The 23,777-nt window shown below is 36.9% G+C and overlaps 2 protein-coding genes across 17 annotated transcripts in view; one reads left to right on the top strand and one right to left on the bottom strand.

Annotated features, from left to right (window-relative positions):
* IQCH (IQ motif containing H) overlaps positions 1-22,305 on the bottom strand; it is a 242,045-nt gene extending 219,740 nt beyond the window's left edge. For all 16 annotated transcript variants that reach the window (XM_077128303.1, XM_077128304.1, XM_077128292.1 and 13 more), the window contains exons 1-3: positions 22,142-22,305; positions 14,697-14,819; positions 10,347-10,441 (exon numbers count right to left, since the gene is read on the bottom strand). In XM_077128303.1, coding sequence (XP_076984418.1) covers positions 10,347-10,441; positions 14,697-14,819; positions 22,142-22,192 — 269 coding nt within the window. In that variant the 5' untranslated portion in view covers positions 22,193-22,305. The remainder of the gene's footprint in view (positions 1-10,346; positions 10,442-14,696; positions 14,820-22,141) is intronic.
* A 120-nt stretch (positions 22,306-22,425) lies between these two features.
* Positions 22,426-23,777, top strand: part of AAGAB (alpha and gamma adaptin binding protein) — a 146,953-nt gene continuing 145,601 nt past the window's right edge. The window contains exon 1 of the mRNA XM_077128289.1: positions 22,426-22,536. Within this exon, the coding sequence (XP_076984404.1) occupies positions 22,464-22,536 (73 nt within the window). The 5' untranslated portion in view covers positions 22,426-22,463. The remainder of the gene's footprint in view (positions 22,537-23,777) is intronic.

The raw sequence follows: 23,777 nt of genomic DNA, 5'->3' as shown, positions 1-23,777 counted from the left end.
TCCAGACATATACTAGTAATTAAACTGCTGAAATAAAAGGACAAGGAAAGAGTTCTAGAAGTTGCAAGAGAAAAGCAATGTGTTATCTACAAGAGAGTCTTGAAAAGATGAAATACCAAAAAAGAAAAAACAAAACAAAACAGGATGAAACCTGATTTCTGATTAGAAACCATGGAGGCAAGAAGGAGTGAGACAAATTATTCAAAGAGAAAGAAAACAACTGCTAGCCAAGAATTTAAATCTGGTGAGGGTATCTTTCAAAATGATGGAGAAAACTATAAAACATTGCTAAAAGAAATAAAAGAAGAACGAATTAAACAAAATAACACACCATGTTCATAGATTGTTAGAATAAATATTGTTAAGATATCAATTCTACCTAAGGTGATTTACATATTCCTTGCATTCCTAATCATATTCCAATAGCCTTTTTTGCATAGTGGAAAAGTCAGTTATCCCATTTATATGGAAGGATAAGTTGCCCTGAATAGGCAAAATTATCTTGAAAACAAAGAATGAAGTTGGAGGACACTCGACCCAATATAAAACATATTTACAAGGAGCGCAAGGGTAGTTCAGTGGTAGAATTCTTGCCTGCCATGCCAGAGATGCAGGTCTGATTCCCAGCCCATACACTTCCCCAAGCAAACAAAGAAGAAAAGAAACAAACAAACAAAAAATTCAACACATGGTGCTGCAATAACAGGATACTCACATGGAAAAAGAATGAAACGTGACCCCCACCATATAGCATGCAAAAAAAAAAAAACGAAACACATATATTTACGAAGTTACAGTAATCAAAACAGAAGGGTACCAGCACAAGAACAGAGATATAGACAATTGAATTGAAAACTCAAAAATAAACCCTCATAACTATGGCCAACTGGTTGTATACAAAGGGACCAAGTCTATTCAAAAGGAAAGAAGAGTTTATTTAACAAATGGTGCTGGGAAAACTAGATGCCCATATGCAAAAGAATGAAGGTGACTCAAAGACCTAAATATAAGAACCAAACTATAAAACTCATAGAAGAAATCATCAGGACCTGGTGTCAGGCAATGGTTTCTTAGACTTTACACCAAAAATATGAGCAACAAAAGAAAAAATAGATAAATGGGACTTCTTCAAAATTAAAACCATTTGTATATCAAAGAACTTCATCATGAAAGTAAAAAGACAACCTACAGAATGGGAGAAAATATTTGGAAACCAAATATCCAATAAGGGCTCAATATGCAGGATAAAATGGAATCTTACAGCTTGATAACAAAAGATAAACAACACAATTAAACATGTACAAAAGTCGGGAACAAAAAGACAAATCTTATCATGCCTCAATCATATGGACTACCTATAATATAAAACTTTGGTGAACTAAAGTCAAGAGCATTGGTTATCAGGTTGGGGCTTATTGTAAAGGGTTTTAGATTGTAAGCTCTTACAGCAGTCACATATATTCAGGAGGTATAACTGTTAATTCTAAATTTTGAGATACTGAGCTGTTTGTATATTACATGGTCTTTCGCAGAAAATTTGGGTGTATATGTGACCCCTGAGACTCAGAGTCAGAGCTCTGAAGCTATGAAAGTCAGCAGTACCCCATACAGGAACTGTGTAAAAAGTTGAAAAAGTGATCAGACATCGTGTAGAGATATGAATGAAGCTGATCTGAATAGAATTAAGGTATATCAGAAGACTGGTATAGGATGCCATACCATGCTAAGACTGTAAAGGATGATTTCGTCCACATTTTAAAACTTCAACTTCTGTGTGAGACTAAAGGAAGAGTTTTTTTTTGGTGTAAAATGTATATTTTGGGTACTGTCCTTCCTACTCTACTTTCATGGTCATTTAAGTTGAACACCGTTAAGTACATGGAATCTTCAATAGGGTGTGAGATTTTGTTGGTTTGTCCAGGTTAGTGTGATTCCCTGATAAATCCCAGAGTGATTTGGGCAATGCATAAAGAAATATTTACAAAGTTCCCTTGGGATAATGGGGAGAAAGGAGAAAATATTCAACTTCTCTATTTGGAGAATTTCTGATATTCTTGCAAAAAGCAGGGGTGATAACCAAATCAATAGGCTGAGCCCTTGATCTTGGGATTTGACCCCGTGAAATTTATTCCTGCAAAGAATAGATTAAACCTACTTAAAATTAGGCCTAAGAGTCACATCCAGAGAGTCTCTTTTGTTGCTCAGATGTGGCCTCTCTCAGCCAACTCGGCAGGTAAACTCACTTACCTCCCCCCTAATTTGGACATGACTCCCTGGCAATGTAGGACAGGACTCCTGGGATGAGCTGAGACCTGGCAATAAGAGATTGAAAAAGCCTTCCTGACCAAAAGAGGGAAAAAATGAGACAAAATAAAGTTTCAGTGGCTGTGAGATATCAGAGTTGAGAGGTTATCCTAGAGGTTATTTTTATGCATTATATAGATATCCCTTTTTAGTTTGTGGTATATTGCAGTAGCTAGAGGGAAGTACCTGAAACTGTTGAGCTGTGTTCTAGTAGCCTAGATTCTTGAAGATGAATGTATAAAGATAAAATGTTTACAGTGTGACTGTGTGATTGTGAAAGCCTTGTGTCTAATCCTCCTTATATCCAGGGTATGGACAGATGAGTAAAAAATATGGATAAAAAATAAATAAATAACGGGGGGATAAAGGATAAAATAAATTGGATAGATGGAAACACTAGTGGTCAATGCATGGGAGAGGTAAGGTGTATGGTATGTATGTGTTTTTTCTTTTTTATGATTTATTTTTCTAGGGTGATGCAAATGTTCTAAAAAATGATCATGGTAATGGAAAAACAACTATGTGATGATATTGTGAGCCATCAATTGTACACCATGTATAGAATGTATGGTTGCGAAGATTTTGCAATTAAAAAAATGTACAAAAGATTTGAGCAGTCATTTTTCCAAAGATACACAAATGGCAATTAAGTACAGGAAAAAATGATGAAATCATTAGCTATTAAGGAAATACAAATCATAACCTCAGTGAGATACCATTTCACATCTAATAGAATAGCAACTTTTAAAAAACAGAAAATAACGAATGTCGGAAAGAATATGGAAAACAGAACACTCATTCATTTGTGGTGGGAATGCAAAATGGTTCAGCCACTCTGGAAAACAGTTTGGCAGTTTCTCAGAACATTAAATATAGAATTATCATATGAGCTGGCAACCCTACTTCCAGAAATATACACTAAAGAATTGAAAGCAGGGACTTGAACACATATTTGCAAACCAGTATTCGTAGCAGCATTTATTCACAATTGCTAAAAGATGGAAGTAATCCAAGTGCCTATCAACAGATGAAGGGATAAACAAAATGCTGTACATACATGTAGTGGAATATTACCAGCCATAAAAAGGAATAAAGGTCTGATACATGTGACTACATGGATGAAACTTGAAGATATTATGTTTAGTGAAATAAGCCAGACACAAAAGGATGATATGAAATAATTATAGTAGGTAAATTCATAGAGTCAGAAACTAGAAAACAGTACAACAGAGGCTAGTGTCAGGTAGGGAATGGGAGTTGATGCTTAATTAGTACAGAAAAATTTTTGTTTGGGGTGATGAAAAGTGTTGCTAATGGATGATGGTGACAGTAGTACAACATTGAGAATGTAATTAACTTCAATGAACCATATATCAGAATGTGCTTAAAGGGAAAATTTTAGGTTGTATATATATTACCAGAATACTTAAAAAAAAAAAAAAAAGCATAGGACGGTACAACACAAACAGTGAGTCACAATGCAAACTATGGCCTATGTTTAATTGTATAACCATAATAATAATGTTTCATCAATTGAAACAAAGATATCCCACTAACGCAAAGTATTAATAATAGGGGAAAATGCATGTGTAAGGAGGTATATATAAGAATTCTGTATCATCTACATGGTTTTTCTGTAAAAGGAGGTATATATGAGAATTCTGTAACATCTGCATGACTTTTCTGTAAACTTTTGCAATAACATTGTTAAAAAAAGAAAAACAAGCTTTTTTAAAAAAAAGATGAGCCAAATGAACATACAGAAACTCAGCCCTAGAAAATGCAAAAAGAAAAGTACTCCAAACTTAAAAACTATCCAGAAGACCAACTGAAATATGGACTTATATCTGACTCTTACCAATGATGAATCTCACATAAGTGAAGAGTATACGTCTTGGATATTATGGCTAGTACAAAGCCACCATGATTAATATGATTAACAACCATAACATCATAATTAATAATATCTTTAGCAGGAGTAAAAAGTTTTGTGTTATTAATAAATTAAAAAAATACTTCATCTTCATGTCACTAAATTTCCCATGTTGGTCTATTTTTATAATGTATTCACTATATTAGTACAGTAATACGAGATACACAACTTTTTAATAAATTAAAATACACATAGAAAGGGTGCATGTCCAAATTCTTTGACTGACATCTGTGTGTGATTAAAGACCATATCCAACTTCTGACCTGGATCAGAACTTTCATGAACTTAAGACTCCATTCTAACTTCTGGACCAATGTTGTGACTAAACAACCTGTTTCTTGGAGAGTTATGCCATCTGTAAATGAAAAAACACCTTTGTAGTTGGGTTGTATAAGGACTTCATCATGGAACCTCAGAAGAAAAATGCAATGAATTGGCCAATCCCTCTCTTTCTAGGCATAAGAATCTGAAGAAGTTCTGGGCTCAGTTTATTCATAATTTCCCAGGACATGCCAGACTCTGAAGCCAAGTCAGTACTTGGGGCATCCCTGCAAGTACAGGGCCAGGAGTGATTATTGGATGCAGAGAAAATGATAGGCACGGGCAACAGTCTCTGATTTCCTGGATTCTCCTATTTTCCATTTTCATTGACTTCTGATGCTTCTTTCTCCTTGAGCCATTCTCTGTGACTTATGCTTTGGCTCCCAGGAACTGCTGTAGGCTTCCTTAATTTGAAGGCCTTGATTGGGCTTTTCTCCAGTTTTCTGACTTGGGCTATCACATTTCATTTTCAACTTCCATGTCTCTTTAGCACCACACATCCACAGCTATGACTGAGGGATGGTCCTACTACCTACATGCAGGACCCATACAAACTTGGCAAGCTTCCAATGATTATACTATTGTATTGACTCAGAAAAATATGCTTCAAGAACCACTCTTGTGAGCCAACTCAGTGTCCCAATCAATGTCTTCCTTCACTCTTGCAGACTCCTAAAAAAGCACATGGTCACTTTTTTTGTAAGGCAGAAGAACTGTACCAGAAAAGATCTCCACCAGAAACTGTTTTTATCTTTGTAGCTATAATTTGCTACCTAGTTAGCTCCTCAGATTTCATCCCCTGTAAACCTATAGGCCAAACTCCCTACCTTTTGTCAAGGTGAGAGGGCAAAGAGAAAGCTAGAGATGGGAAACAGAAGAACCTAAGAATTGAGTTCTTTAATTACAGTTTGAAACAGACAATTCTTCTGTTTCCTCTTCCCCACCCCTTCCACTCTGAGGTTTTCTTACTTGCTGCTTATATTCTTGATCTTTTAATCACAGTTTCTCCAACTACCACAGATCTGGTTGCCATCCATAAAGGTCCCCCATTTTGCCCTGCTGGGCTCTTCTGATTTCTAATTAAGAATCAATAGGGCAGGCCACAGTAGCTCAGCAGTCACAGTTCTCACCTGCCATACCAGACACCTGGGTTCGATTCCTGGTGCCTGCCCATGTTAAAAAAAAAAATATATATATATATATGTATATATATATATGAAGAGTCAAAATAAGTTTGTTTGCTTACCTCCAATATTTTCTTCTCCAAGAATTCCTTTCATACTTTCCCTACAGATTACTTGTTTTTAAGTTATGTATATTAACCTATTTGCAAGTCATATTTTGTTCCTAAATTTAAAAATCAAATATACAAATGAATAAACCAGAACATTTAATCAGTATGGCTAGCATCTTTTATATCATTGAATTTTTAAGTCAAGTCAAGAGCAAATTTTAAAAATTTTATACAGTGATCATGATTTTTAAAAAGAATTTTGAAATACTAACAGAACTTGGAAAGACCATCTTCTATTAGTAAGACATATAGAAGTTGGTCAAGAAGAGAAAGACTAGAAGTTTCTGTAGTCTTTATGACTTGTTTCTGTAGTCTTTATGACTTTGGACTTGAATAGACTTTTCTCCAAAGAAAATATACAGATGGCCAATAATCACATAAGAAGATGTTCAACATCATTAGTCACTAGGGAAATTCAAATCAAAATCACTTCACATCCACTGGATAGGTATTATTAATTTTTTTAAAAGGAAAATAACTAGTGTTGGTGAGGATGTGGAGAAATCAGAACTCTTACACATTGCTGATGAGGATGTAAGATGATGCAGCCATTGTAGTTTGGGGTTACTTTAAAAAGTTAAACATAGATTTATAATATATATCAGCAATTACATTCCTAGGTATATACCCAAAAGAATTGACAGCAGGATTCAAACAGATACTTGTATGCCAAAGTTCATAGCGGTATTATTTACAATAGTCAAAAGGCAGAAAGCACCCAAGTATCCATTGACAGATAAAATAACAAATAAAATGCAGTATAAACATATTATCCATCCATAAAAAGGTATGAAATTCTGTACAGGCTACAACATGGATAAGCCATGAAAACATTATGCTAAGTGAAAGAAGCCAGACAGAAAAGCACAAATATTGTATGATTCCACTTATATGAGATATCTAGAATAAGAAATTCATATAGACAGAAAGTAGGTTAGAGGTTACCAGGGACTAGGGAGTGGGAATGGGGAGTTACTACTTAATGAGTCTAGAGATCCTGTTTGAGATGATGAAAATGTTCTGGAAATAAATAACGGTAAAGGTCATACAACATTGTGAAAGTACTTAATGCCATTGAACTGTACATTTAAAAATGGTTAAAATGTTTAATTTTACATAATTTATATTTTACCACAAATTTAAAAAAAGAAAGAAAAAAAAAACTTCAATAAAAGCCCGTTATCTCCTGCTCAGTCAGTCTTACCCAAAACCCATTCCCATCTCCATTAGAAATTTCCAGGTAAACTCAAATACAAAGCCAAAACCAAAATTAGCTCTTTTCTCCTTAAGATCACTTCCCCTCTTAGTTATTTTAGATCAGTGCCCAATCTTGGGGACATTTGTGAGTCTCAATCATTCTATTTATATCCAATCTCATTTTCATTGAGAGTCTTTTCAAATATCTCAAAGCTATCTTTTCCTTTTACTCCCTCTGCCGTCAACTTCGGCCAGGTCTATGTACCTCAGGCCAGACTTTTAGTTGCAAAGTTAAGGCTAGTGACTAAATTCCCCTGTATCTAGCACAGTGCTTGGTAAAGAGAAGCTGTTCAAAACATGTTTGTTAAGTAAATGATAAATAAATGAATACATGAATACTTGGATAATTGCGGTAATTTTATCCACTGGTTTCCTACGTTTACACTATATTCTTTCTAATGCACTCTATACAATATTTCCAGATTAATCTTTATAAAATTTTACTCTCATCATGTCACAACTTCACATAAAAACCTTCTATGACTACCTAAGTCCTTTGAAGATAAATTTAAACTGTACTATCTAGAGTAAAATCTAGCTCACTATGTTCCCACTTAAAATATTGCATTTCCCCTTATTTCTCTCATCCAGGCACAATGGCCTTCACAGTTCAAAAAACATGCCTTGTTTATTTCTTATGTGATTCTTCATTCGTGCTATTTTTTTCCTTCTTAGAAAGCTCTTCCTTTTCTTTTACATGCCTAAGCATGTAAAAATGTGCAATTTTTCCCTTAATGTCCTTTCAGGCTATAGCAGCCCAAATGAATCTTTCAATGCTCTGATCAATCACCTTTTAATCATATGCCACCATGCAATGGAATTTGGCTCATCTGTATGCATAGAGTAAGTTTGTCTGACTAGACTGTAAGATCCTCGAGGAAGGGAGCTTCTTTTGAATTCTGTATCATACCAGCCATGGTACTAGCACATAGTACAAATTCATTTAATACTTTCTGGTTTGAATTAAATATGGGCTGAAAAGGTGGTCTAATTCAGGATGCTAAAGTAGGGAACAAACGGGAAGGTAAGAGGATAGGTTTCAGACTTATATACTCCCAGAATTTGATAGAGCTCTGGAGAGTCAGTGTGCTGACGCCAAAAAAGAAATAATGATGACAGATAGTATTCCTGCTTCTCCAGGTTTCCAGCTCAAGATTGGCATTCTGGAGTGACTTTTCTCCCATTCCCCAAGTAGTGAATTTCCTCTAATCATATGCTAATAATTTCCAAGGAAGGTAGAGGTTAGTTATTTCTAATTCTTCTCAGCTTTCTAAAATACTTCCCAGCTTTCTAAGAGAGACAAGGGTATTAAGTCACACAAAGCCCATTCCTACCTTCTGAGTGTCACATACAGGACACAGGTTTAAATTCATCGACTTTGGCTAATTATTCTAATATGTACAAAGAAGATTTCAATTAGTAAAAACAACATTGGGAGTTGAGGGATCTGGAGTCTAGTATTGGTTCTATTCATCAACTTTAAGATTTTGGTCAAGTCCTTTCAACTCTATGACCTCATTTTATAGCTTTATAAAATAAAATAGGGATAATACTCATCAAGAATATGAGATGGTTATTTTAAGGATCAAATGAGATAGTATATATAAATCTGCTTCAGATATCATATGTGTAAAGGATAAAATATTATCATCAAAAACAAACATTTGTGGAGGTCTTACTATGTGTAAGACATTATGGTAAACTGGGATTACCTAAAGGTATGCCTATTTAGGACACTGAAAAAGTAATCACCAGTATAAGGCAGTAAATGATTATGCCAAATAAGTTTTATAGATAATCAATGCTATGAAAATTGAGAAATAGCTTAAGGAACTGAGGAAAAGTATAATAGAGAAGAAGGACCCCAGCTGAACCATGAAGATAAGGAGAAGACTTAGAAGTCTCCAAGATGGGCCCCAATAAGCCCCAACCCTTGGTATTTAAGCCCTTGTATAGTGCCTACCCATTGAACGTGAGTTAGAACTAGTGACTCACTTCTAATGAACAGAACAGATAAACTATAACTCCTGAGATCACATTACAAAAAGACTGATTTCCCATCTGGGGAGCTCTTTTTCACTCTCCGGGCCTCTCTCAGATCATCAGCTGCCATATTTTGAAGATACTCAGGTGGCCTAAGAGAGATTTATATGGCAAGGAAGCAAGACCAGCCAGTGAAAATGTGAGTGGGCTGGCAAGCAGAACTCTATTGCACTCCCTTTCTCCAACTGAGCTTTCAGATAAGACCATCCCTGCCAACACACTTATTTTCAGCCTTGTGAGAGATTGAGCCAGAGGAACTTAGGTAAGCTGTGTCCAGATCCCTGACCCACTGAAACTATGAAATATTAAGTATCTGTTGTTTTACGCTATTACGTTTTAGATGACCTATTATGCAGCAATAGATAACTAATACAAATGCCTTCTAGGCAGTAGTGATAGAAATGTGATGAATAGAGGAGCCTGAGATGACAGAGCTTTATGTTTGCAAAAAGTCCAGGCAGAAGTGTAGAGACCAGGACAGGTTGCCAATAACAAGGGATGATGGATGCCTGTGGCACTATCTTTAGGTGGGGGAAAGAGAGGCAGGTACAATGTAAGCACAAGACTCTGCCTCCTGCTACTGAGAGGGACTTGGCTGAGTCTTTAGCTTTCCAGGATTCCTTGTATATTATTTCTGAAACGTGACTTCACTGCCTGATATTATTCACTAATGCTGGATATATATATTTGTATATAAAATACAAATAAGGGTCACAAGATTTTTAGGTTTAATACATTAGCTTAACATATTCACTCAAATTTAGGAGGCCTATATAAGAAGTTCCAAAGTGAGGTAAGAGGTTATTTCTTTTTAATTCAAATTCTAATTTTAATAAACAATCTCTTACAATAACACACATAAGACATTCCAAAAATTAGAAATGAAGTAGCATACATTGATGTACACTAAAATATTTTCTTTAGGAGTCTAATTTTAAATACTTTTAACTAAAAAGAAAAGTAACATTAAACTCAAGTCCCAGAAATAATTGTTATATATTAGAACTCACTAGAATAAACTTCATTAAAGTCCAAATTCAGTCATTAACTTCTTATGTGAAACTTCCACTGAAATTAGTAGAATGCATGTGAACAAAGCAAAGAGAATTTTGCCCTTACAGTCACTTCACCTGAGTGAGAAAAGTTATTTTTTATAGTATTTACTTTGGGCTCTAAAACGGCTATTTTACTTACCATTTGGAAGCCCGAGGAGAAAATAAGGTCTCATCATTAACAGGAGTCGTTAGCACATGATGGTTTACAACACTTAAATACTTTTCGATGTGAATCTGTTACAGAAAAGTCAAAGTTTAGGCCATTATGGTGGACTTAAGATACTCAGCTAATCTATTCCATTTCATTAGGTTAACACTCTGAATCGTGTAATTAAGCCAAAAGACACAACATGCTATGTGTTTATTACATGCCTAAGGTCTCATTAAGCATCTGAAGGCCAAATTAACTATCCAAAAAAACATAATAAACAACTAAGACTCAAAGCTTAAGTGACCTGTAGCACTCTTCACAAATGACACTGTATATAATAGTCAGTAAATTGCTTATTCAGGTAAATTTACTAGGCGATACAGACATGGAACAATGTCTTACTCTTACAGGGACTTCAAGTAAGCATCCGAAGAAAGAATTTGGCCTTTAGGTAAGAGATTCTTTAAAATGGCCAATCCAAAGACTCCAACTGAGTCCAGTCCTCTCACTATCAGATAATATAGGGCAATGATATGCTGACCTGATGAGACTACAAAATACCTCACACTTCTCACAGCCTCAGGAGTGAAGAAGTGAAGCTGATAGCACAGTAGACTGGAAGTCTGAAGCAAGCAAGAGCAGGGACAGTTGACAGTAAGAGGCCTATGCAGGTGGACCTCATTAGCTAATGTATCCTTATTTCATAAGCGAATATTATTCCAGTGTGAAGACTGGATTCTCCCTACCCTTAGAGATCCAACTACAATGATGAAGTTTCTATCTACTTGTTTTTCAATTTCAAAATTGGTGTACTTATTTAGTTTTACCCACTGGATTACAATATTATAAGAATGAATAATCTCAGAATATTTAAGCTATTAGGGAAAAGAAAACTTTTATATTTTTAACATCCAGGTGAATCTGGTAGATGCCCACTGCAATGTATTGGTATGAATCCTTTTCGGTTAGGTATATTGTTGGACAGATAGTAATTACTTGTTAATTCTAAGACTCTGAACAACTTTACGCTAATAAATACAACAATTTAGATGAAATGGATGGGTTCCTGGAAAGACATGAACAACCAACTTTGACTCAAGAAGAAATAGATGACCTCAACAAACCAATCACAAGTAAAGAAATTGAATTAGTCATTCAAAAGCTTCCTAAAAAGAAAAGTCCAGGACCAGACGGCTTCACATGTGAATTCTATCAAACATTCCAGAAAGAATTAGTACCAACTCTCCTCAAACTCTTCAAAAAAATCAAAGTGGAGGGAAAACTACCTAATTCATTCTGTGACACCAACATCAACCTCATACCAAAACCAGGCAAAGATATTACAAAAAAAGAAAACTACAGACCAATCTCTCTAATGAATATAGATGCAAAAATCCTCAACAAAATTCTAGCAAATCGAATCCAGCAACACATTAAAAGAATTATACATCATGACCAAGTAGGATTCATCCCAGGTATGCAAGGATGGTTCAACATAAGAAAATCAATTAATGTAATACACCATATCAACAAATCAAAGCAGAAAAATCACATGATCATCTCAATTGATGCAGAGAAGGCATTTGACAAGATTCAACATCCTTTCCTGTTGAAAACACTTCAAAAGATAGGAATACAAGGGAACTTCCTTAAAATGATAGACGGAATGTATGAAAAACCCACAGCTAATATCATCCTCAATGGGGAAAAATTGAAAACTTTCCCCCTAAGATCAGGAACAAGACAAGGATGTCCACTATCACCACTATTATTCAACATTGTGTTGGAGGTTCTAGCCAGAGCAATTAGACAAGAAAAAGAAATACAAGGCATCAAAATTGGAAAGGAAGAAGTAAAACTATCACTGTTTGCAGACAATATGATACTATACGTCGAAAACCCGGAAAAATCCACAACAAAACTACTAGAGCTAATAAATGAGTACAGCAAAGTAGCAAGTTACAAGATCAACATTCAAAAATCTGTAGCATTTCTATACACTAGTAATGAACAAGCTGAGGGGGAAATCAAGAAACGAATCCCATTTACAATCGCAACTAAAAGAATAAAATACCTAGGAATAAATTTAACTAAAGAGACAAAAAACCTATATAAAGAAAACTACAAAAAACTGCTAAAAGAAATCACAGAAGACCTAAATAGATGGAAGGGCATACCGTGTTCATGGTTTGGAAGACTGAATATAATTCAGATGTCAATCCTACCTAAATTGATCTACAGATTCAATGCAATACCAATCAAAATCCCAACAACTTATTTTTCAGAAATAGAAAAACCAATAAGCAAATTTATCTGGAAGGGCAGGGTGCCCTGAATTGCTAAAAACATCTTGAGGAAAAAAAACGAAGCTGGAGGTCTCGCGCTGCCGGACTTTAAGGCATATTATGAAGCCACAGTGGTCAAAACAGCATGGTATTGGCATAAAGATAGATATATCGACCAATGAAATCGAATAGAGTGCTCAGATATAGACCCTCTCATCTATGGACATTTGATCTTTGATAAGGCAGTCAAGCCAACTCACCTGGGACAGAACAGTCTCTTCAATAAATGGTGCCTAGAGAACTGGATATCCATATGCAAAAGAATGAAAGAAGACCCATCTCTCACACCTTATACAAAAGTTAACTCAAAATGGATCAAAGATCTAAACATTAGGTCTAAGACCATAAAACAGTTAGAGGAAAATGTAGGGAGATATCTTACGGAAACTTACAATTGGAGGCGGTTTTATGGACCTTAAACCTAAAGCAAGAGCATTGAAGAAAGAAAGAAATAAATGGGAGCTCCTCAAAATTAAACACTTTTGTGCATCAAAGAACTTCATCAAGAAAGTAGAAAGACAGCCTACACAATGGGAGACGATATTTGGAAACGACATATCAGATAAAGGTCTAGTATCCAGAATCTATAAAGAGATTGTTCAACTCAACAACAAAAAGACAGCCAACCCAATTACAAAATGGGAAAAAGACTTGAACAGACACTTACCAGAAGAGGAAATATGGATGGCCAAGAGGCACATGAAGAGATGCTCAATGTCCCTGGCCATTAGAGAAATGCAAATCAAAACCACAATGAGATATCATCTCACACCCACCAGAATGGCCATTATCAACAAAACAGAAAATGACAAGTGCTGGAGAGGATGCAGAGAAAGAGGCACACTTATCCACTGTTGGTGGGAATGTCAAATGGTGCAACCACTGTGGAAGGCAGTTTGGCGGTTCCTCAAAAAGCTGAATATAGAATTGCCATACGACCCAGCAATACCATTGCTAGGTATCTACACAAAGGACTTAAGGGCAAAGACACAAACGGACATTTGCACACCAATGTTTATAGCAGCGTTATTTACAATTGCAAAGAGATGGAAACAGCCAAAATGTCCATCAACAGAAGAATGGCTAAACAAACTGTGGTATATACATACGATGGAATATTATGCAGCTTTAAGACAAGATAAACTTATGAAGCATGTAATAACATGGATGGACCTAAAGAACATTATGCTGAGTGAGTCCAGCCAAAAACTAAAGGACAAATACTGTATGGTCCCACTGATGTGAACGGACATTCGAGAATAAACTTGGAATATGTCATTGGTAACAGAGTCCAGCAGGAGTTAGAAACAGGGTAAGATAATGGGTAATTGGAGCTGAAGGGATACAGACTGTGCAACAGGACTAGATACAAAAACTCAAAAATGGACAGCACAATAATACCTAAGTGTAAAGTAATCATGTTAAAACACTGAATGAAGCTGCATCTGAGGTATAGGTTTTTTTTTTTTACTATTATTATTACTTTTATTTATTTTCTCTATATTATCATTCTATATCTTTTTCTGTTGTGTTGCTAGTTCCTCTAAAGCGATGCAAATGTACTAAGAAACGATGATCATGCATCTATGTGATGATGTTAAGAATTACTGATTGCATATGTAGAATGGTATGATTTCTAAATGTTGGGTTAATTTCTTTTTTTCCGTTAATTAATAATAAAAAAAAAAGATTAAGCAATGGAAAAAAAAATTCTAAGACTTTTCATCAAACTACATGTTAGGGATTGTCAGTGCATAAATTTACATTATCAACATCTACTTAAATTCTTTATAGGCTGTGACAGGATGTAAATCAATCAATCAGTAATAATCATCATTATTTAAAAAGGAAAAGAAAGAGAATGTTAATGACTATCCTAAGTCCATCTCAGTTATATAATGACACAGGGTCTTATGAGAACCAAAATTATTCTCTTTTAGAGGAATCTTTGTCTCCTCCCAATATATTATTTAATACCTAAAGTTCTACTTACTTTTAATCCCATTTCAGTCCTTTTGATTGCTGTTTCAAGATTCTGAATGTCTAGTGTGTCTCCTTTTTCTGAGAGTGGGAATTTTGTTAATTTCTCCTTTAACTGATAAAGGTCTTCATGGACCTGTAGGTATAAAAATATAAAATATTGAGAAAATACATATATAAATAGCCACCTATAATAGTTACTTACTTTAAAGGTTTGCAGCATATTTGAACTGTTAGAGATAAAGTTGATTTTATGGCATTCATTGAAAAGGACTGTCTTTTTGGTTCTAAAAGGTAAGGAAACAGAAAACTTCCAGCAAAGGGAGTCTGTAGTGGAAGTAGTGGCTTACAAAAGAATATTCTAAATATGCTGATAGGACCTGTTGGTTTCCATCCTAGCTCTATCTTCCCTGCTTACTTCCTGCTGGATGCTGTGGCTTTATTATTGTTTTATGTAGTCACAAATGAAAATAATCCATGAAGAAAAAGCAACATATGTTATTACTTTAACATTTTCCTTCAATTTTTATTTTTCTCAGATAGAGATGAACATCTCTTAAACATCAAGCACCCTCAGAATAAAATGGGCCTTATGAAATTAGACAGTGTAAGGGTTTCTATATTCATATTGGGAAATAAATTTCAACAGATAAATACAGATGGCACCAATTATTGTATGGGCTGCTGCCACAAGAAAAACATTTTGTTATGCAAATTTATGAACCCAACACCTGTTTCAGCAATAGTCACACCAATAACAATCTGCAGACTGGGTTGCTAAAGGCATTTTGAAATAGTTACCTTTTCTCTCTTAGTATAGCTGGCCCCACACATTGATCCAAACTACGTTATTGATTACTCTAGAATGTTGCCACAGAGTCAAGTACTCAAAAGACAGAATTTGCATCTTTTCACCAATGGGCATTACAGACTAGCAGACACATCTGGTCATTTGTACGTTGCACAAATTGTCATGTAAGGCCTTCAGGGCTCACAGATTGAAATCTGAACATACCTACTGCTTTCTTGTAGGCACCAAGGATGAAGATGTACTTCTTTCCATTAATTTGTCCAAATTACTGCTGCAAGCTGATTTACCATTTATTATCTAAAGACATTTGGAAAGTACAAAGAGACAGTTCCAGGGCAAGTCCCACTTCCAGGTCCATAATTTGGTTCCTCCTTCAAATGCAGTGAATTTCCCTTTTCTAGTATTTGTAGCTCTGTGTGTTATTCTACAATTATGTCTGTCACCTTCTGGGGGAGTGAAAACAGCGCTCATCAGAGAAACAAAGATTTGGTTTCTTCATCTGCCTTGTGCGAAAATAATACTTCTGTATAGAGCTTTGTGATGATGATATACATAGTACCAGCTGAATAAAAGGCAGCTAAAAAGAACTCCTAGCTCTACTACTTATGAGTCACATGATCTCCATGAATGGTATCCAAATTTTCTGAACCTTTAATTTCTTCATCAAGGATAAAAACCAAAATAATTACTCTACCTCTTAGAACTGACGAATGAAAATGAGGTAGTGCATGTGAAAATGAATGAATACAGGCTTTGGAATCAGGCAAATATTAACTGGTATCCTACTTCCTTCTTTACTAAATGATCTTGAGAAAGTTTACTGTGATGGTTTGGAGCTGTACGTAGGGCCCCCCGCCCCCCGCCCCATGTTCTTAAATTTAATCCATTCCTGTGGGTGTGTACCCACTATAAACAGGACCTTTTGATGAGGTTACTTCAATTGAGGTGTGGCCCAGCCCAATCAGGGTGGGTCTTAATCCTATTAATGGAGCCCTTTATAAGCAGAATGAAATTCAGACAGAGAGAGCAAGCCACAGAAGCAAGAAGCTAGAATTCAATGGAACCTGGAAGAGAACAGAGAGGCCAGGAGAGGCCACCATATGCATTGTCATGTGACAGAAGAGACAAGGACTAATGATTACCAGCAGTCAGCACCAGAACCCAGTCTTTGGGAAAAGAGCCTCCCCTTGATGACATCTCAATTTAGACTTTGATTTAGCTTCAAATCCATGGGCAAATAAATTCCCAGTGTTTAACCTGACCCATTTCCTGGTATTTGCTTGAGCAGCCTAAGGAACTAAACCAGTTACTTAGTCTCTTAGAGGCTTAGCTATCTCATCTGAAAATGAGGTTTTATTGATATCTACCTCAGTATGGTGGTAAGAATAAAATGAGTTAGAGTATGTAAAATGCTTATACAGTACTAGGAGGGCACTCCATAAATATTAAGTCTCTCCTGAATTGTAAACCCAGTGAACCTTCTTGCACAAAACTGGTGCTCAGTAAAGTGTTCACTGAACTGCTTCTTTAATCTTACTGAAGAACTTTTTACTTTACTTGCCAAATATTTCCTTCTCCCCCCTTAATAACCACCCATGTGCCTGCCTGTATAATTGCAATAAAGGCAAGTACTGTAGAAGATGTTTCACAAATTTTGGGTAGCAGAAGAGATCTTAAATTCTAAATCACTGTTCTTTCTTCAAATAGATTCAATCTATCATATTGAAATTTTACACATTACCCATCATCTCCGTGATCATTAAACACATGGCTTTCCGTATATTTCCTACTTGGAGGAAGATTATTTGACAGTTTGGGGACAGGGCTGCTTAATAAAGAATTGAAAGATTTAATGCAGCGAAGATATGCTCTAGAATTCAAAAGCACCATGAAAACAGGCTCCTTATTATTAGAAGCAGCCTCATAATTTCATTTTATTCTTTTCTGCTAAATATAGAGTTTGGTTGAGTCATTTTCATCACTTCTAATTATTTTTAGCTTCATTCGTTTTTATATTGTATGTTCCAGGCAAACCAGGCAGAGGGACTGATATCAAATTAAATTGTCAATGAGATCCAGTATTTCCACGGTTGGTATGAACCTATTACCTGGATTTTTTAAATAAGATTTCCAAACTAATCAATAAGCTAATTTTGATTGCAAGACTAGGTACTTCTTGTTGCACCAAAATATGTTTAATAGTTGGGACAAGCAAGCATTTGTAAAGTTATATTAAAAAAGATACCATATTATTACTAATGAAGAATAAACACAAAGCCTCTAAGAGCCACTAATAAAAGAAAGCACCTAGGAAACCTCCCTGGGACTACTATCACGTTTCTTCAAGATTGTTTTACATACATGCCATAACCTATTAAGGATCAACACACAGTGGTTGTATGACCTTGGGCAAGTTACTTTACCTCTTCTTTGCACCTTAGTTTTTTTTTCTATATATAGAGCTAAAAATAATTTCTGCATGATAGGATTGTTGTTAGGATTTAACGAGACAATCTAAAGCTCTCCGCACAGTGTCTGGCTCCTAATAAATGTTGGCTACTATTTTAATTATGATGATTATAACTATAATAAAACCTCACTCTTTCTAATTAGTAGAGAAAAGAGCTGGCTAAAATTGTAAAAAGTCTGATTTATAGACTTGAAAGTGATAGAAGTTAAGTAGTTAACAGAATGCTGCCTAGTAGAACTCTATATAAATAGGGTGATCACATTTTCTGAACCAAAAATGAAAACATGCACTGTGATACACTATCTGACAATGAGACAAAATATACACAATCAGAACTATCCTGGAAAATCCAAACATAAGGAACATATTTTCATAAGTCACAAAAAAGAGTTTATAATCAGAATACTGATTATTTGTATTTAAAGATTTTCTCTCAAGTATTTTAGATATTTTCTCAAAACATTGCTTTTACAGTTAATTTGTACCATCTATGAAAAAAAAGGTTTTCTAGATAATGGTAAATATCAGCATAGCTCCATTCATTTTTGAACCTAACATAAATTATTGAAGACTGAATTAATGAGTAGGTCATTATTCAACTATCCATTATCTATTGCCTAATCCTGTGCTGGAATAATGGGATATCCAAAAATCCAGCTTGTAATTAAGAAGGAAATAAGGCACACCTTGTTGCTAAATAACACCTACAAATAAAGTTCCACTTAAGAATGGAGTAATTCTAGTTAAAAAAGACAAGTAGAAATCAATTTTTCCTCATCTCCCAGAAATTTAGGAGTAAAATGCAGCCCTAACCTAAAAAAGACAGAGAACTACATAACATAAAAGGGCAAGAGACCAGACCTCACAGTTAACATTTATTGAGCATTATACTGTATATGTTAGCCTACATCTTAATCTTTACAAGATTCCTATGAGAGATTTAATATTATTATCTTCATTTATACTTGAGGGAACCTAAGGTTTAAAGGGGTTAAGTGCAAGTTAACATATTTGGCTACTTGGTAGAACTATCCAAATTCAGGTAGTCTGACTCTAGTACCTTCATGCTTAACCATTATGTTCTTTCTCAGAATAAAGACGTATTATGCTAATAAGCACCTCATATATAAAGTTAAATTGGTGAAAGTTTAGTGGAAAAGGCAGGGTTTAGATATTCAGTGTAGTGCAAAGCTGCAAGAGGAAATTTTCTTTTTATACCAGAATGATGAATTGAAAAGGGTTGAGAAGAATGCTTGCATTTTCTATGTACATTGGCCTACTCACAATACTCATGAAAGGCAGTGGATGAAAGCACAGAGTCTAGAGCCTTCTGCCTTGGGTCGGCTCCTTGGTCTACCATTTACTGGGTTACCCTGAATAAGTAACTTAATATCTCTGGTCAGTTTCCCTTCCATAACATGGGGATAATAATATTTCTTACTTAGGAATCTTGTTGTAAGGGTTAAATGAGTTTAAAGACATATAGCACTTAGGGGTGCATGGGTGGTCCAGTGTTAGAATGCTTGTCTTTCATGTGGGAGATCCAGGTTCCATTCCCAGACCATGCACCCCCACCCCCACCCCCCAAAATATATATAGCACTTAGGGTAGTGCATGATACATAGTAAATGCTATGTTAGCTTTATTATTACGTTTCTTTGAAATTGTATTGTGGATTATATTTTACAATTTGAAGTAATGGCTCTCAAACTTGAGCATGCTGCAGAATTAACTGAAGTGTTTATAAAAAAAGTTTGCTGGGCTCACCCTTGAAGTTTCTGATTCAGTAGGTCTGGGTTGGGGCCTGAGAACTTATACTTCTCACAAGTTCCCAGATGGTACTTATGATGCTGGCCTAGGGACCTCTTTGAGAACCACTGGTCTAAAGAGTTACTTACTGTCTATGATGAAACACAGACCTAATATACCACATTAGGGTGAAACAAATGGTGACAGAGTATTTTTTGCTTTATAGGCAATCATGTATATGTATACATATATATATATGCAACATTTCCACACATATTTATACGCAATCATGTATATATAATTATGCACACATAATTGCCAGAAACAATTTGATTGCCTAAGCTAACAATAAAGAGAGTGTACTTTACAATAAAGAGGAATCATGTAGCTTTGAGGAAACTGGGTCAATTTAGTCAGAAATGGAACTAATCCAAGCTATGTATTCTACAGAAGAGGAAACTGAGGCCCAGAGAGGTGAAGTGACTAGCCCAAAGTTATCCACCTGGGGGAATATTAGAGCCAGGGTGTGGTGGTTAGATTCAGTTGTCAACTTGGCCAGGTGAAGGCACCTAGTTCCGTTGTTGCGGACATGAGCCAATGGTACGTGAACCTCATCTGTTGCTGATTATATCTGCAGTCGGCTAGGAGGCGTGCCTGCTGCAATGAATGAGTTTGACTTAATTGGCTGGTGCTTAAATGAGAGAGCTCAACGTAGCACAGCCCAAGCAGCTCAGCATACCTCATCTCAGCACTTGCAGCTCAGCCCAGGCCTTTGGAGATGCAGAAAGAAATCACCCTGGGGAAAGTTGTTGAAACCCAGAGGCCTGGAGAGAAGGCCAGCAGAGATTATCCTGAGCCTTCCCACGTAAGAAAGAACCTTAGTTGAAAGTTATCTGCCTTACAAATTTCCTCATTATAAATATTATACATATTAACAAGGAGAATTTTATATTATATGCACAGTAAGCCTCAATCATGTTAACATATAGGCTCCCTTTCTCTAACTAGCAAGCGGGACTGCTGACTAGCAAGAACCTTGATTATTCTTAGCTCTTCTGATTCATTGTTCAATTCAGTGTCAACTCAAATTAGCAGGCTGATTAAATGATTCCCTCTGGATCCCACTTCGAGGTTAAAAGGCTTCTTTTTGGCTTTTCAGTTAACATTCTGTTCTACACTATACCAAATCACAATGGGAACAGTTTTGGGATATAGAATTATCAAGAGTAGGTGATAATTCGGCACAAGGAGGCTTTAGGAAGATTCTCCCCAGATTCTGAACAGTTTTTGGAGATCTCATAGGTCTGGAGAAACATAGGAAACTAAGGAGAAATGTGTTTCTGTAGACAGTATGAGGCATACTGTAGGGGAAGAACTGTTCTTTCTGGGTAGGAGTTGCCATTAATGTCTCAACTGTTCTGCGTTTGTAAAGACGGGCCCTAGATTTAGAGGGTGGGGAGTGAAAGAAAGGATGAAAAAGGATGAGATAAGATGTAGGTATGATTCATAATGGGGTTAAAATGGTTGAGTTTTGGGGCTTGTGTTTTGGAAAAGGTGAGTTTAGGAAAGTTTCTGCTAAATGGAAGGTAAGAGACCAAAATCCTGACATGAAGATCAATTAGACCATCGACGATCTGGGTGACTGTCCTGATAAAGTGACATTAGGCAAATCACATCAAGCCTTAGGCAAATAGAGCTAAATATGAGTTAAAAGTGATAATACGTTTAACAATTTTGTAATTATGATATATACCTGGGAAAACAGGTATATTTCAGAAAATGTTGCAAAATTGGGTTACACTGGAGAATTCAGGACTTTCTTGATATTTCCCCCTCAGTTTAGAAAAAAAATTTCCCTGAGTTTTAAAATTTATCACATTTCTATATTGAAAACGTTAGCTTGATTTTCAACGCAAGTTATCTTTAACGTATTCTCCTAAGTGTGTATTCCCAGGCATGGGACTCCCTCCAGATCCCCAAGCTGCCGGATTTGTGTCCTCCACCCCCGACGTCATGGGTGCAAATTTTTCAGAACATAACATTTTTAAATGGTACCGCAGAGCAAAATAGACTTTTCTGAAGTAAAATTTCCCAAGTGAGGGCGATGAAACGTGTGTTAGGTCTTACGAGTTTTACCAGAGCCTGAACTGTCGTGCTCTGTGGAGCGCAACCTCCAGGTTAAGGCAGGGCAGTGAAAGTGTGTGGGGAGGTGGGTGGGGAAGGGAGAGGGACGGCTGTGGCGAGTGTTGGGTCCTGAGCGAGATCTGGGTGAGCCTGTTTCGCAGTTCTCTGAGGGGTGGAGTCCCTCATTTGGTGGAAGGCAGTCTCAGTGCGGGCCCCGAAATGGGCTTGAGCGAGTGAATCGGCGCTGCTGGGCGTCGCTCGTAAGTGTTTAACTGGGCAGCGCTGAAGGAGGCCGGTTTCCCACCTGGATTAAGATGGATCCGATGGGGTCGTAATTTTCAGTCTCCTCTGCCATGGCTAAGGCTGGAGAGGATTACCCTTCTCGCGGAGGCGCAGTCTTCAGGCACTGCACCTTGTACTAGGGATGCTCATCCCCATGGCAACACCAAGCGCAGCCTGGCCTATACCACGCCGGGAGCGGAAGAGAGGGAGGAGGGGGGAGTCTGGGCAGCCGGTGAATTCCGAGAATGCGCTCTAGCTGGCGTGTCTCCCCCGCGCAGTGGCGGCCGTGGTGCAGTCCAAGGCGGAAGCGGCTCCCAGACGGAACCGGCTTGCAAAGCGCGGCGATGGCTGCGGGCGTCCCCTGTGCGCTTGTCACCAGCTGCTCCTCCACCTTCACTGGGGACCGTCTGGTTCAACGTGAGTAGCAAGGGAGTCGGACCCATCCCCAAGGTTCCTGAGCCTCGGCGGGCGAAAGTCCCAGGACCCGGCCTCTGCCTGGGCCTTGCCCCTCCACGGGCCTTGGGCCCTTTCTCCACCCAGTGCTGGCCCGACGCTTCCCGGGTCGAGGCCCCCAGCCACCCGCCGCCCCACATTAACTCTTAAGCTGGTTGCTTTTCTGCCCGTCCGGCCCACTACTGTATTACTTCCAGTTTCTTCTGTAAAGTGGAACTAATCCCCGCCCAGTCCTCTCCACCTCACCCCACCGGTTGATACAAAGATCTAGTGAGATAACCGAAAGGCACCCTGGAAGCTGTACTTGAGCGAGTATGAGGTGCAGGAATTTTGATACTGTAATTTTGACTGATGTTCCTATTCTTGAGATAGAGTATGTTTTCTCTGAATTTCATGTATGTTAAATTACTTGGCTACCATTTGATGTATATAAGACTTGTGAGTTTTGTCCTCTCTTCTCGGTAGTTATTCTCTGCTTTACCTTCCTTTTGAGGCATAGGCTCACTGCCAGTATTTTTTCAATTTTTTGTATGCCTGAGCCTAAGTCCTTTGCTTCTGGACCATCACAGTGACTGTCAAACTCAGTAACCTTTAAAAGAAACTCTAGACGAGGAGACAGTTGTAGAGAGAGCATGGGCCTGGGTCACAAGCTCGATTCTGCCATTAAAGAGCTTTGTGAAGTTGATTATAACTGAAGACACCTGTTTTACGCATATGGCTTTGTTTTAGAGCACTGGCTCTTAGCTGTGTGATACTGGGCAAGTCCTTAACCTCTATAGGCCTTTCAGTTTTCTTAACTGTAAAATGGGAATAATTAATCCAGTGGCTGGCACATGGTAAGCATTTGATTAATGGTAAGTCTATTATAGCACATTCCCTCTCTGATCCTTAGTAGGTGATGCAATATTTTTTGGAAGCCCTTTTTAAACTGTAGAGCATCATACAGCTATATATTTTTTCTGCACTCATCAAATGACAGAATTAGACATGATGTCCCTCCAGCACAAATATTCTGTGACTTAGTTATCATTTGTGATCACTTAGAAAGTTCCTTGCTAGGGTAAAAATTTAATTACAGTACTTACTGTTAACTAACCACTCTAATTGTAGATTTCCTTACCTCTGAACGGTGCTTCTATTTCTTTTTCTCTCCCCTCCCCCCTTTTTAAAACACTAGTGTTTCATTGTAAAATGATAGATAAAGT

Source organism: Tamandua tetradactyla, chromosome 14, assembly GCF_023851605.1.
Source record: "Tamandua tetradactyla isolate mTamTet1 chromosome 14, mTamTet1.pri, whole genome shotgun sequence".
Classification (NCBI taxonomy): Eukaryota; Metazoa; Chordata; class Mammalia; order Pilosa; family Myrmecophagidae; genus Tamandua; species Tamandua tetradactyla.
The sequence above is the reverse complement of the archived record's forward strand: the minus strand, read 5'-3'. Positions and strand labels throughout refer to the sequence as shown.